Source organism: Meriones unguiculatus, chromosome 9, assembly GCF_030254825.1.
Source record: "Meriones unguiculatus strain TT.TT164.6M chromosome 9, Bangor_MerUng_6.1, whole genome shotgun sequence".
Classification (NCBI taxonomy): domain Eukaryota; kingdom Metazoa; phylum Chordata; class Mammalia; order Rodentia; family Muridae; genus Meriones; species Meriones unguiculatus.
This window is the reverse complement of record NC_083357.1, coordinates 6760067-6773990: the sequence shown is the minus strand read 5'-3', so window position 1 is coordinate 6773990 and position 13924 is coordinate 6760067. Positions and strand designations below refer to the sequence as shown.

Below are 13924 nucleotides of genomic sequence, written 5' to 3'. Positions count from 1 at the left end.
ATCGGATAAGGTATAGTACCTAAGTGACCCAACTGATTCAAGTCTCTCTTTTCATTAACATGAGGGTCTTCATGTATGTACATATTTGAAACTGGTAAATCCTCCTTCGGAATTGACACATTTATTTCAATTTTTTAATTGTTTAAATTTAAAGTCTGCTTTAGTTTATACAGATATAGCCACCTCTCCGCACTTTTGGTTTCCATCTACGCAATGTCTTTTTTTTTTTCAACTATTCATTTTTAAGCTATATGTATATTTATCAATGACTTTTTTTTTGTAGGCAGCACATAGTTTGATCTTTCTTAATACAATTGGCCAGTCTTCAAATTGATATCCTTTGCTGGATAAATTTGTTATGGTTGTATTTTTATTTTGATGTATATACAAATTTTACAATGTTGGTTTTGTTACCAATTTTATTGAATAGCCTTTATGGGTTTTAGATGTTATGGGTTTGGTTATAGGAGAGATGAGAAGCATAGTGTATGATTGCTTCAGCTTCAGCTGGTATCAGCATTGTGTGTCTCCATGATCTAGCTTTGCATACAGCAGTTCATGAAGGTATTTGCTTGACTTTGTGCGAGTCAAGGCCTTGTAGCAACAGCTACCACATCTCATCTTACTAGATTCACTTGCTATTATTATCTGCATGTCTGTCTGGTTCTCTTTTCCATGACAGAAGACCCTGAAACCACTTCTGGGGTACCCATCAGGTCTTACTATCAGTACTACAAGAGAAAAACCATCTTTTTTTGTTTGCATAGATGTGCAGATGAAAGTCACCCAGGTTTAGAGATGTAATCTGATAGGATGTATGTGAGAATGAGACAATTCCCCATGAGGCAAAAAGCATATACCTATTTTAAGGATGCTATAGATAAAACCAGATCTCAGAATGAATGGACACACACACATATACCCCAAAACTAAACCAAACAAATAGAAACAAGATATTTCCTCTTCTGTTTTTCTCTATCTAAGCCTTCCAGTAAGCAAATATTCTAAGTAAATATGAAGTTACTCCCCAGTAATGTAAACATGAAACTAATCATCCTTAAATTTATCCAGTTTTTTTGAATACATATATGTTATGTTAAGGTGTCATTAGCATTAGACCTAAAGCCATTTGGAGCACCAAATTATCATTACTTCCCAAATATTCCTCAAATGAATTCCTATTTCCACAAAGGTTTCCCCTCTCAAAAATTCCCAGCTTTCTGTGTCAGCTGATGAGTCCAGAGTTTATATCCTGCTGTGGGAGCATCTTCCCTTCCCCGGATTTCACCCTGAAGTCAGTTCCCCCAGTGCAGCTTGGGCTTATCCCACATGTCTATGGAAGGTGGCAGAGCTCAAAACTTAGATGATCCAATAGATGCTTCTGACCCAGGAACAAAGTTATTTGGGAAACTTGACACCATTGCGTATCCTGAGTAATATCCCTTGCATAACCTCAAAATTCATTTACTTTCTTAAGTGTACCTTTTCAGACCAGAGAGGACAAGTACCCCTTATCCTGGCATCTTTAAAATTAGTTACTCATTATATTCTATACTAAATGGGGGAAATTGTAATGACTGGAAAAAAGACAGACAAAACTATAAATACAAATAATAGAGAAGCCACATTAAAAAGAAGCTGCCAAGTGATAATGGACAGAAGTTCCAACAGATGTTTTATCAACAGACAGACACCCAAACAAAACAATGAATTAAAACTAGGACTTGTCAGCCAAAAGCAGGATGCTGGTCTTGAAAAGACTCGCCATTGTCCACTGGAGGAGTCATCTCCTGCTGGGCCTTGGGACACAGACAGTTCATGTTGATACATGGCAGCAATCCAAGTGGCTGGCAAAAGTATACACTCTCTGGGGGAGTCCATCTTAGGTGTCAAAATTATTGCTATAAAATAATGTGCCTGCCTTAATAAAAATGAGAAGATAATTTACTCTAAGCCAAATATGAATGACCATAGCCCAAAACACAGATTCAAGTCACCCTGAATGACATATTCTACCATGGAGGAAGTTGCATCAACTTATGAGGTCACCTAACTAAACAAAATAATAGGAAAATACATTTTCCAAATACCTTAGTGGAGGTATTAGGCAGGTAGTCTGTTTAAGGAAGTTTCCTGATATGATCTTAGCATTCTTAGCTTGGGTGGAGATTAGCTCTCTTCGTATCTTATTTTCAGAGAGGATCTCTAATACTCTCAAAAATGTACAAAGTGAAGGAGAATGGCTACTAAAGGGATGAAGATAGACCGTGATAATTTTGGCACTCACCCTACCTCATCCCAAATCTTTGCACACTTCCAATGATCTAGTCATTGAAGATCAAGTAGCCAGCAAGATCTTTAACATCTACAAAGCCTCTTTAGATCACTGCAGTACGAAAATGGTGACACCATGACGCTCACCACAGTTGGACTGGCTATACTAATGGGTACCAAAGGTTGCAGTTGCTATGCAATCTTATTCCTGAAATTAATATGGATTTTAAAACCTCCTCAATGTTCAGCATCAGTTTCACTGAAAACATTCTCCTCTCCTCTGGGCAGATATAGAACAAAGTGTTACAGGAATGGGCCTAGAGAATGTACTGTCTCTTTTCTCATCAGCACACAACAGTCTTTGGAGAAAGGAAAAAAGAAAAGGCTCCTCCCTGAAGAAAATCAAAAGCAGAATGAGATAATGCTCTGGACCTTTTCTTATCAAACTACAAGCCTTTGCAGAAAAGCAGGGAATAGGTTGCTTGAGTTTTATCGTGAGGGTCCTGAGATGTGGGAAATGAAGTCAGATATGAAGAAGGTACATTTTGAAAACTGAGATGACTTACTCAATTCTGACTGATTTCTCTATATAAAGCCTCAGTCTCTCCAAGATGAACGGTACTAACTTCAAGTGAATATAGCTGTTGTTTCTCATTCCAAGCTTAGTATTTTTAGTTAAAGCACCTCATTGAGGGAGACAGCTTCCTGGAAAGGTTATCTCTCAACCTGGTTCCATAAAATATCATGGTTGTTCCCACCCAGGGGAGAAGAGCTCCTATATAGCCTTTCCTTTGAGAGATGCTCTAGTGGTCAGTTTTAATCATCAAGTGAACACAGTTTAGAAACATCTGAGAAGGGAATCTCAATGAATACTGGTCTATGTCAATTTGGCCTCTGGGCAGGTTTCCTCTTGAGTTTGTTAACTGAGCTGGAGAAATCCCCCCACTGTGGCAGATGTTATTCCCGAGGCCAAGCATCCTTAACTGTATAAGGGTGGAGAAAATGATCTGAGCATAAGAATTCCCAGATTCACTGTTCCGTGTTCCTAATTATGGATGCAATGTGACCAGCTGTGATTGCCCTGCAATGGTCAGCTATAACCTGGAATTGTGAAATAAACACTTTCTTTCATTATCAGGAGATTTTTATCAGAACAACAGAAAGGAAGGAAGACAGATGGTAAGCGCCTCTCACTGCCTTGTTACCTCTTGTTTCCCACAGGTCTTTCGTCATCCAGCAAATCCCGAGCAGCAATCTGTTCATGGTGGTGGTGGACAGCAGCTGCCCCTGTGAGTCTGTGGCACCTATCACCATGGCGCCCATTGAAATCAGGTATATCCTTTTGTATGTGGGTCCAGCCACTACAGCTCTCACAGGTAAAGGGGGAGCCACAGTATGGAAGCTTCTGGGGGAGGCGAGTCAAAAAGGGAAAGGTTACTTCCTTTACCTGTATATAGAGAGAAGTGGTTAAGCTACTTTAGCGCCAAGTTTTGACCCCTGAAATTAAGAGTGAGAGAAGTATTCCTCGGAAACACGCCTTAACTACAGTCAACATAATGAATCCCTTAAGTGCGAACGTTTAAAGGCTCAGAAGATCAGACGACGTCCAGAATCCTGCCATGGCTTCCATCCTGAGGCAAGTCTGAGAACCATTGCCCTGTTCTTTTCTCATCAGATTCACAAAGAGTACCCCACAATGACCAAGAACTACAGCTAAGCACTTGACTCACAAGAAAATAATTTCTGTCAGGAAATGAAGAAAGGGAATCCTGACAGCTAATAGTATTGAGTATTCAGCCCATCTGTGCCTTATTTCATCTCTGTTCAGTCATCTTTTCCTTTGGTGTCCATATGCATTTTTAAATCTTTTTCTGTCTTTCTTATTTTAGATGTGTTATATATAATTTTATCTTGCAGAAGGCAGCTCTGACCATAACGGTTTATTTACCTTAAATGGGAGATTTTCCACTGCTAATTTCAGATCGCTTTTGTTTACAAGAAATTCACTTAAAGAAAAGTGGCAATTTTGTATCAGATAGTTGCCACCTATGGGAGTAAACATCAGGGTTGTCCAGCCTTTTGACATTTCAGTACGATATTGTCTTCTACAAACCTATTGGTCTCCATGATAATCGCTCTCCAGCGAGGTGTGTGGGCAGCAGCTTAGACACACCTGAATTCAAACCCCTTAATTGTCACACATATGGTGATGAGCACAGAATTTAGCCCACTCCTGACAAAGATGAGTTGTACACATTCTACAGTGTTTTACGTGACACTGTTTTAAACCAAGAAAAATGAACTCTACTTCTATCCCTAACCAAAGCAGAAAGCTTGCCTAGATCTTTAACTAAGAGAGGTTGAGCATCCACTGTTGAAAAATGTCATCTTCTTCATGTCTGTGTACCTTCAAATAACATACAATTTTAATTTTAATGTGCTATAGGCTATCCAGTTTATAAGATGTTAAAAGTAAGTATACTACATATAATAAGTACTGTTAGTATTTTGTTTATAATAAATTAGAGTTTTTCTATACCACTCCTAGGCATATATCCAAACTATGCTCAAGTACACAACAAGGACATTTGCTCAACCATGTTTGTAGCAGCATTTTTCATAATAGCCAGAACCTGGAAACAACTCAGATGTCCCTCAATGGAGGAATGGAAACAGAAATTGGAATACTACTCAGCAGTTACAAACAAGAAAATCGTGACATTTGCATGCAAATGGTGGGAACTAGAAAAGATCATTCTGAGTGAGGTATCCCAGAAGCAGAAAGACACATACAGTATATACTCACCCATAAGTGGATATTAAACATATAATATAGGATAAAGATACTAAAATCTGTACACCTAAAAGAAGCTAATCAAGAAGGAGGACCCAGGGTAAGATAATCAATCCTCATTCAGAAAGACAAATGGGATGGACATCAGAAGAGGGAGAAAACAGGGAACAGGACAGGAGTCTACCGCAGAGGGCCTCTGAAAGACTACACCCAGCAGGGTATCAAAGCAGAGGCTGAGACTCATAGCCAAACTTTGGGCAGAATGCAGGGAATCTTATGAAAGAAGGGGGAGATAGTAAGACTTGGAGAGAGGATAGGAGCTCCACAGGGAGAGCAAGAGAACCAAAAAAATCTGGGCAGAGGGGTCTTTTCTGAGACTGATACTCCAACCAAGGACCATACATGGAGATAACTTAGAACCCTTGCTCAGATGTAGCCCAGGGCAGCTCAGTCTCCAAGTGGGTTCTCCAGTAAGGGCAACAGGGACTGTATCTAACATGAACTCAGTGGCTGGCTCTTTGACCACCCCCTGCAATGGGGGTAAAGCCTTACTAGGCCACAGAGGAAGAAAATGCAGCCACTTCTGATAAGACCTGATAGGCTAGCGTCAGAGAGTAGAGGAGGAGGACCTCCCCTATCAGTGGACTTGGAGAGGGGCATGGGAGGAGATGAGGGAGAGACGGTGGGATTGGGAGAGAATGAGAGAGGGGGCTACAGCTGGGATACAAAGTGAATAAGCTGTAATTAATATAAAAATAAAATTTTAATTAAAAAAACAAGTATAATACAGTGACCCCCATTATCATACTCTCAAATAATAGATTTAATTATAAGACAAGCTCTCAACTAAATCTGCTTGCATCCTGTATTTTCCAGATATGAAAAGTACTTTTCTATGTGGGTACAAGAAAAAAAAAATCAAACATGTAAGAGAAGAAAAAAAAAGAATTTTGCTTCTATTGTCAGATTGGGAAATCAATAGCAACACAGTGTATAAGCGTCATATACGTGCTGTAAAACCTTTATAATAACCCAGCGGGTCCAGCCAAGTGTCACTGTGTAAACCTAAGCAATCTGAATTAGAGCCAGGGATCGAGCTGATCGCGGAAGCAGCACCTGTAACGCCTCACCTGGGAGGCTGAGGCAGGAGGAGAGCAAGCTGAAGGTCGGGCTTAGGTAGAAGTAAGAGCCTTCCTCAAAATGAAGAGCTGTCAGAGATTGTATGCCTGGACAACTGAGTAACTGAAGTAAAAGCTGCTGGAGTTAAGATAATTTTGGTAACCGGATATAAGATAAAGATATAAAAATCTGTATTTTCTCTTTTTCTGTAATACTGAAATAGGGCTGAGTATAACCAGAAAACTTCATAAGGAGGCAGCCAATTCAGAAAAGAATACATGGATTAGTCTTACATGGCAAAACAGTAGCCTTATGAATAGTCTGGGAATTAGGTAGATGCTATATTGTCTAAGACTAAAAGCTATGGGACAAACATAGACCCACTTAGCTATCCAAATGGCTTGTCCTACCTAGAAAAAAATATAACAAAGGTAGTAGCAACTTTAAAGAAGTTCAATGATATTTATTAGTAATAGCCCAAGGTTGTTAAAGTAATGCAAGGTAAAGACACACTTACCTGTAACTAAGAGGCAAAACCAGTCTGAAGCTCTGCAGCCTTCCTCTCAGTAAGTACCTCTCCCATCGCCAGAGGCACAGGCAACTCCCACTGGAAGGCAGAGACTCACAGCTAGCAGAGTTTGGCAAAGTAAACACCAGATGAGAAAATGAATGCCCAATAACGATAAAAGACCCAAATGCAGTAGGAAAACAATGGAGTTGGCAGCATGTCTAGATGCATTTAAGAGAAAGAATGCACCAAAATGATTTTTCCCAAACAGGTCTCTCTTTCCCCCAAATAAAAAGAAAGACACCAGAGGGAAGGTTTCTGAGCTGACTATGCCCCTCAGCTCTGGTGCTTCATACTCCTCTGACTAGGGGTTAGATATTTGGAACTCTAGCTTGGTGGGTTTTAGACGAACCCATATCCTTCCATCACCGAGTCAGAAGAGTATAGAATCCTCATCAGCAGGAAAACTGCAAACCTTCAGAAGTCCTGGAACCCAGCCGTGCTCTAACCAGCCCCCTGCTTTCCCCACAGGAGAATGCAAGGGAGTGTGGGGGTGCATGGAGTCTCCGGGCCCAGGCGGCCCTGCTGCTGCTCCCCCTGCTTTCGAGTCTCTTCTCAAGGTGACACTGACTCCTGGGATGTTCTTTTGGCATGCTCTAAGTGATGGATAAACTGTGAACCCAAATATGGTGCGACATAGGAGACATAAGCATAGCCCAGCCGTCAGCATCTCATGATTTTAAACTGTGCGTGATAGAAACTCTTACTGATACATTGACAACAAGTTATCTTTTTACTTTGCCAGTCATGCAAATGTGAGTTTGCCACATGATCACCCTTCATCAGAAATGGGGGGAGGGGGCTGCCTAGTGCCCCTTCTGCTTGAAAACCATGGGAACCAACTTAAAGCTGTGTACTTTTTAAATAAAGGATATTAAAATTAGAATCACCTTGTTTGGAATCATTTTTTTATGGGCTGAGAATACAGTCTGAAAATGTAAAATAAAAGACCTGGTTAGAGAAAGTCACCTATTCCAGAAACCAGTAAGAAATGTGCCCCCAAAGTAGATCCTAGACAAATAGTTAACAATGGTTTAGATGTTCTGCTCAGATCCTAAAATATTTACAAAAGTAAATCAAGCTAGTGTCTACATTGGGGAGATTCCACTACATAGAACCCTGGGTCTGTTGAATTAGACTTCAATAGGAATCATACTTGGGAGGAGAACACAAGTTCTCTTAATAGTCCAATGTTGAACTATTTAAGGGTAGAAATAAAGAAGTCATAAATCTCAGGAAATTCTTCCAAAGAGGCTTGGAGGAAATGAAGAATGACCATGAAAGACTCTGAAGCTCATTTCTTCAGCATTTGGCTTCTGGCTTTGCCCATAAATAAGAGGTGAAACCAGATCTTAGATATAACAGGACGTGAAACTGCCCAGACCCGTAACCATTCCTGAAATGCTGGCTCCCGAACCGAAGAAAACGCGTTCGCTGGATCATAGTCACCAAATAAGGTGGAATAATTTTCTTGCCTAGGTAAAAAAAAAAATGCCCTGCTTTACAGGACAGCTCTCTCAATGTCATCCGGAGGCCAATTAAAATTTCAGAACAACAACAACAACAAACCAAAGTTACCACTCTCATCTCTTGCTAAAATAGTCCTGTGGCGATGGGAATAATAACACTGTATCGTTATGCTCCTGATAGTAACTGTGCCCCCAGCTCTGGTCTCAAGCTAACAATACTTTCACCTGAAAAAAGGGTAGCCATCATGGGGCCATAAAAAGGCGGCCATCAATACTGTTCACTTCTATGCACTAAGCAATGCATAAATTCCCTTGGCATTCATACAAATAAAAACACATTATACTTAATACTAGGTAATAGTAATGTAACTTTTTGACAAAACTGGTATCCTATGACCCATGATACTTCATTATAGTTCCAAGGAACTGACAAAAAGAAGCCAACTATGCCACAGCATAAGTAATTTAGTACTGATAGTGCAAAATATATGTTTATAATTATACTCCTGATACAGCCCTTAATAGCAGAATGGAATTATTCTTTGCTGTGATCTAAAGATAGCAGAGTTGAGTCACACTATGCCTTATGGCATTATGGGTTATCACGGTCCAGAAGTTCCCTCACTGTCTGCTCTAAAGGCTTCGCCAAGCAAGCAGGCATTCCTTTTATCAACTTGGCCAGTAAATAACTTTCTCCAGCCTACCACGTCCCAAAGACAACTTGCCCTCCATTTTTACCAGATGTGTTTTCACCCCTGACTAAACCATGCCCCTAATGCTGCCCCAATAGCCCATGATTCTGGGGTTTCAGAACCTGTACAATCCACACACCAGACCCAACAGCCCCTTAAACAAGCTGAGGGCTATCCCTGCCATACTGATTCTATTGCCATACTATTCTATTCTATGCCTTCCTTAACTCCTGTGGTCCTCACATCAGACCAAAGCTGATTAAGCTACTGTCACCATTTTACAGATAGAGAATGGATGCACTAGAGAAAAACTATGTTATGGATTCACATGGCACTTATCCAACACTGTAATAGCACACTGTAGACTACTAGACATGGAGAATTATAATAAAATGCAAGCCAACAGAACACAAAGTAGGTATGCTGATATTTTTTTAAATGTTCTTGGGAAAATGCAATATGATAAAAAAGGAATTTACTTAACCATGACCCACAAAGCCCTATCGGTCCTCCCTTATTCTCCATCCCCCCTTTGACCTCATTCTGTTTCCCTTTCCTTGCACTTGAGCAGAATGTCCTCTCTGCTCCTCAAATGTGCAGGGCAGGCATAACCTGAGTCAGGGCCTTTGCAATTGTCATTGTCTCTCTAAGACACTACCTCACCCCCAGATACCTGTGTATGTCACTCCCGCACGAACGTCCTTTCTTAACTTTGTAGGTGACCTTCCCTGCCCTCCTTATTAGAAAGGCAATTTTTTTTTTTACCTTCCTTGCTTGATTTTTTTTCCTTGGCAGTTATTTGGGGGATCGCTTCCCCCACTTTCTCTCCCCTTAAGAGAATGGAGGCATAGAAAGTTCGGCAGGAATTGTGTCTGTATTTCACTACTACACTCTCAGTTCAGAGAACAGTGTAGAAGTCAGAACAGACCCTGTGATCTCAGTCTTTAGGGAAATCAGCAAGTGGTAAGGCGGAAGAGGTGTCATTGTGGTATGAGCTATGGGACAACACTGCCAGAGATGAGGAGGGTAGGGGACCGAGCGTAGGTGCCAACTATGGGAAGATGCGTGCTGCAGACAGCAGTGATGCACAAAGTTAGACTTCCCACAGTCCCAAGGTAAACTGCTAGATGTGACAGCAATGATAAGATAAACTGCTCTTTCCGAAATGGTTAGATGCAGTTGTATCCGATGGAGAAATGCCACAATTACATCATCTTATTAATAGGGAATATAGACTAAAATAAAACATGAGTTTTCCTCAACTCATCAAATTAAGTCACTCATCCATGCTTCTAGAACAATGTTCATTCCCATTAGCATTATTTTTAGCTTAGCATTGCTGGGCTACATTATGTCACACTTAACATGTGATTCTGACATCCAAACTGAAGGAATTTGATGTGTGTTCTATATTCAAATCAGACACCCGGGTTTGAGTCACAGCACTACAACTCACTTCTTGTGTGATTTGCCGAAACACCTAATAGTTTTTAGCTTTAGTTTCCCCATCTTTATAATGGAGTTCAAGACAAGCGTCTCGCACTGCTACTCTGCAGTCATTCTTCATCAGGTAACAGGTCTAGTTGCACAGGATGTTTGGTACAGTGAACTCAGTAATTAGAGAGCACTACTGCAATTACTTTGCTATTATGTTAATACCTCATACTCATCCTCAAAACACTAATAGACACATCAAACTATCCAGATAAAACAACTCTTTAATACACTGTCAGGTGTGTGTGTGTGTGTGTGTGTGTGTGTGTGTGTATGCAGGCATGCATGTGTGTGCGCAGGTGTGCATGCAAATGTGGGCATGCTCTAAGGGTAGCCAGGTGTTCCTAGCTGACTCTCCACCTTATTTTGTTTTCTTTATTATTGTATATGCATGTGTATAATTTTATATAGTGCATTGATATATATTCAATAAATCATAAACATACATATATATATATATATATACACACACACATATATATGGTACATGAGCGGGTGAAGGAACACTGGTGATCTTAAGTACCAGAAAACAGAGATAAGGGTTGGAATACACTCTTTTCTGTCTCTGCTACAGTAAGGTTGGAAAACAACTAGTTTTCCGGAAGGATGCTTAATTCTTTGGGGGTCCATTAGCCCTTGGAGAATCTTGTGAAAGCAATAGCTCACCAGAAACATAATTCCAGAGTGTGCAAGAACATTGGAGCAACCTTCTACAAATGCACATTTCAAAGCTTTCCTGTGAAATGACTGAAATGGAAGCTGTCCTGGGGTTTAGTCACAGTGTCTAGAGTACAAGTGTTTCGTGGGAAGAGGTAAAGGGACAGACAGATGTGAGGTAAGCATCTTTGAGGAGAGAGGCAAGGAAGACAAGCCTGACCACAATGCTGAGCTACCTCATTAAACCAGGTACTAGATTTCCCATCTTTAACTTCTTATTAAGTGTTGAGTACTTCATAATGTGTATTTTCTTTTCTTAACCATTTATCTGAGTTTGACATATAATTTCAACTAGGCTGTATTTTCTAGACTCCTTTAGTGATGGATAAATGGGTCAGATGAGTGTGTATATCTGAGTGGGCTGGAGAAAACAACATTCTTGGAAATCAAAGGCGGCTTCCCACATGCACAGTTACTTTCTCAAGACCACACAAAAGCCCTCACAGGTGCTGACTAAAAGTCTGTGGTCACAAGTTCTCATAGGGAACTCACGATGCTGGCAAGCATGAAGCTGGGACTTAAGGGTTGAGGAAGATGAGAAGGCTAACCAGCTAAAGAGCACAAAGCTGAGGGAGCAGCACCTCAGATCATCTACGCTTTACAGCTTTGAAAACCTGACTCAAGTTACCTCATGGCCAAACCCACCTGCATGCATCTGTGATGGAAAACACGTGTTCTAGAACAACAAACAAGCGGCAAGAAAAAGAGAGGGAAGAGAAGGTTGGCACATAATATTAAAACTTAGGAGCTGGAGAGGTGGCTTGGCAGGTAAGAGTGCTTTCTGTACAAGCCTGGGCACCACTTGGATCCTTTTCGGACACATAAGATGCCAGGTCACACATGCTTGTAACTCCAGGTCTGGGGAGGCAGAAACAGGAAGATTTCTGGAATGGATTTCTAGCTAGCCTTTCTGAAAAATGGAGAGCTCCAATTTTAGCAAGAAGGTCTTGCCTCAATGGAAGAAGGAAGAAAGCCATATGGTAAAACTCTGGATTTCTCCTCTGGTCTTTGCACATGTGTGCATGGGGTCACACAAACACATACATGTGTGTGTACACACATATGCACTATACACACACATTTTTTTAAAATATAGACTTGAGTTTTATGCCAAAAGCATTAAGAAAAAAATTGGGCATTATTATTAACAATAACAAAATCCGTGAAGTTTAGGGATCCATACACATTTAGGACCTACCTAAGAATGTTGAACGAGGAAGAAACACATTTTTTAGTCCATAGCACCTTTTACCATTAAAAGCCACTCTTCATCTGAGCTTGTTCTTTCCTCTCAGGTAGCTTCCCTGACCCTGTTCAACAAGATGAGTTCTCTCACTCACTATGTCCCCAGCATAGTCCTGTGTGACTGTCTGACAATTGTTTGTATCAGAGTTAAACTGACATCAAGCAGCTCATAATTCAATGACCATACTAGTACTGATGACAACGACGGTACAGAAGAAGATGAAATATGTCTGTCACTATTGTTATGATAAACACCCTAGAAAAATAACTCAGAAGAGGGGACGCATATCATGGCTCATGGTTTCAGCAATGTCAACGCTCCTGGCCCTGTTGCTTCTGGCAGGGGGCACTATAGAACAGGATGGTGAAGGGGCACATGAAGGAACACTGCTCATCTTCAGGCACCAGGGAGCAGGGAGAAGGGCTGGGGTAAAGCTATACTGTTCTTCCAACTAGGCTGTACCCCCTAACACTCCCAATAAGGCTGCTGAATTACCAGCCCATCAGGGCGGCTCTATTGATGAGGCCAGAACACTCATGTTCCCATTCCATCTCAGGCATTGGATCTACCCGCCAGAGGGTAAGCCTCTGACATAAGAGGCTCAGGGGTACTTCGTATATATAACAGGAGCACAGCACCCTGTTATTGAGGAGATAAGCATGGTGAATTCAGTGCTAAACCCCAGACACTAATCACCACCTTTGCTGAATACACCAAACTCATTCTGGTTTCTGGAAAGATGAGACTCACATGGGATAAGCAAACTGTCTGCAATCTCAAGGCTGAGCCTAGACAGCTTGAGTCAAGGACCTCCATTGGAACAACTCGTTCTCATGAAATCCCTGCCCTGCACCCTTCTCCCCTGCTGAGCCAGAACCATTCCCACGTCAGATAAGAAGCATATAAATAATCCTGCTCACCCTGTACATGACTAGCTGCCAAAACAGAGCTGCATCCTTCAAACGCCAAGTGTAGTCCAGACCTCCTGCTGCTAGCACTGCCCAACTAGGGACTTTCTTGTTCGGAGGGTTCATCAGTCCCGGGAGGCCCCCATCCCTTGGGAAGTTCCTCACTGGACTCTTGAGTGGGACACAAAATTCAGAAATTTCCAAGGAGAACATGCTTCCAGGGCAGAAAGTCAGGGGTTAGGGATACTGGCCAACACCCGACCCCCAAAACACACACACACACACACACACAGAGAGAGAGAGAGAGAGAGAGAGAGAGAGAGAGAAGGGAGGAGAGGATGAGAGAGAGGGAGCACTAACTCCTCTCTATATAACCATAAGAAAAACAAAAACAAAAACAAAACCCAAAGTGCTTATTTATCTTATCCAAAATTAAAGAACTTGGCTCTCATGGATGGTCTCATTTCTTGCTGTCTGTCTGTCTCTTCCCCCATATTTAAATTCATTACCAACTATAAAGCTCTGTTTTAACATACACAGTTCCCTGATTCCACCCCACAGATGGCAAGTATCTAACCTAGGTTGGTGGTACTCCCCACGTAAAAGAAGATTAGACCTACTGCACGTGTCTGGGGCACAGCCA

General features: G+C 41.2%; 1 protein-coding gene across 2 annotated transcripts in view; it reads left to right on the top strand.

The window, feature by feature from the left end:
* The window catches only part of Cacna2d3 (calcium voltage-gated channel auxiliary subunit alpha2delta 3), an 804670-nt gene extending 797029 nt beyond the window's left edge, over positions 1-7641 (top strand). For both annotated transcript variants that reach the window (XM_060390773.1, XM_060390772.1), the window contains 3 exons: positions 3496-3611; positions 3831-3910; positions 7227-7641. In XM_060390773.1, coding sequence (XP_060246756.1) covers positions 3496-3611; positions 3831-3910; positions 7227-7319 — 289 coding nt within the window. In that variant the 3' untranslated portion in view covers positions 7320-7641. The remainder of the gene's footprint in view (positions 1-3495; positions 3612-3830; positions 3911-7226) is intronic.
* The last annotated feature ends 6283 nt before the right edge of the window (positions 7642-13924 follow it).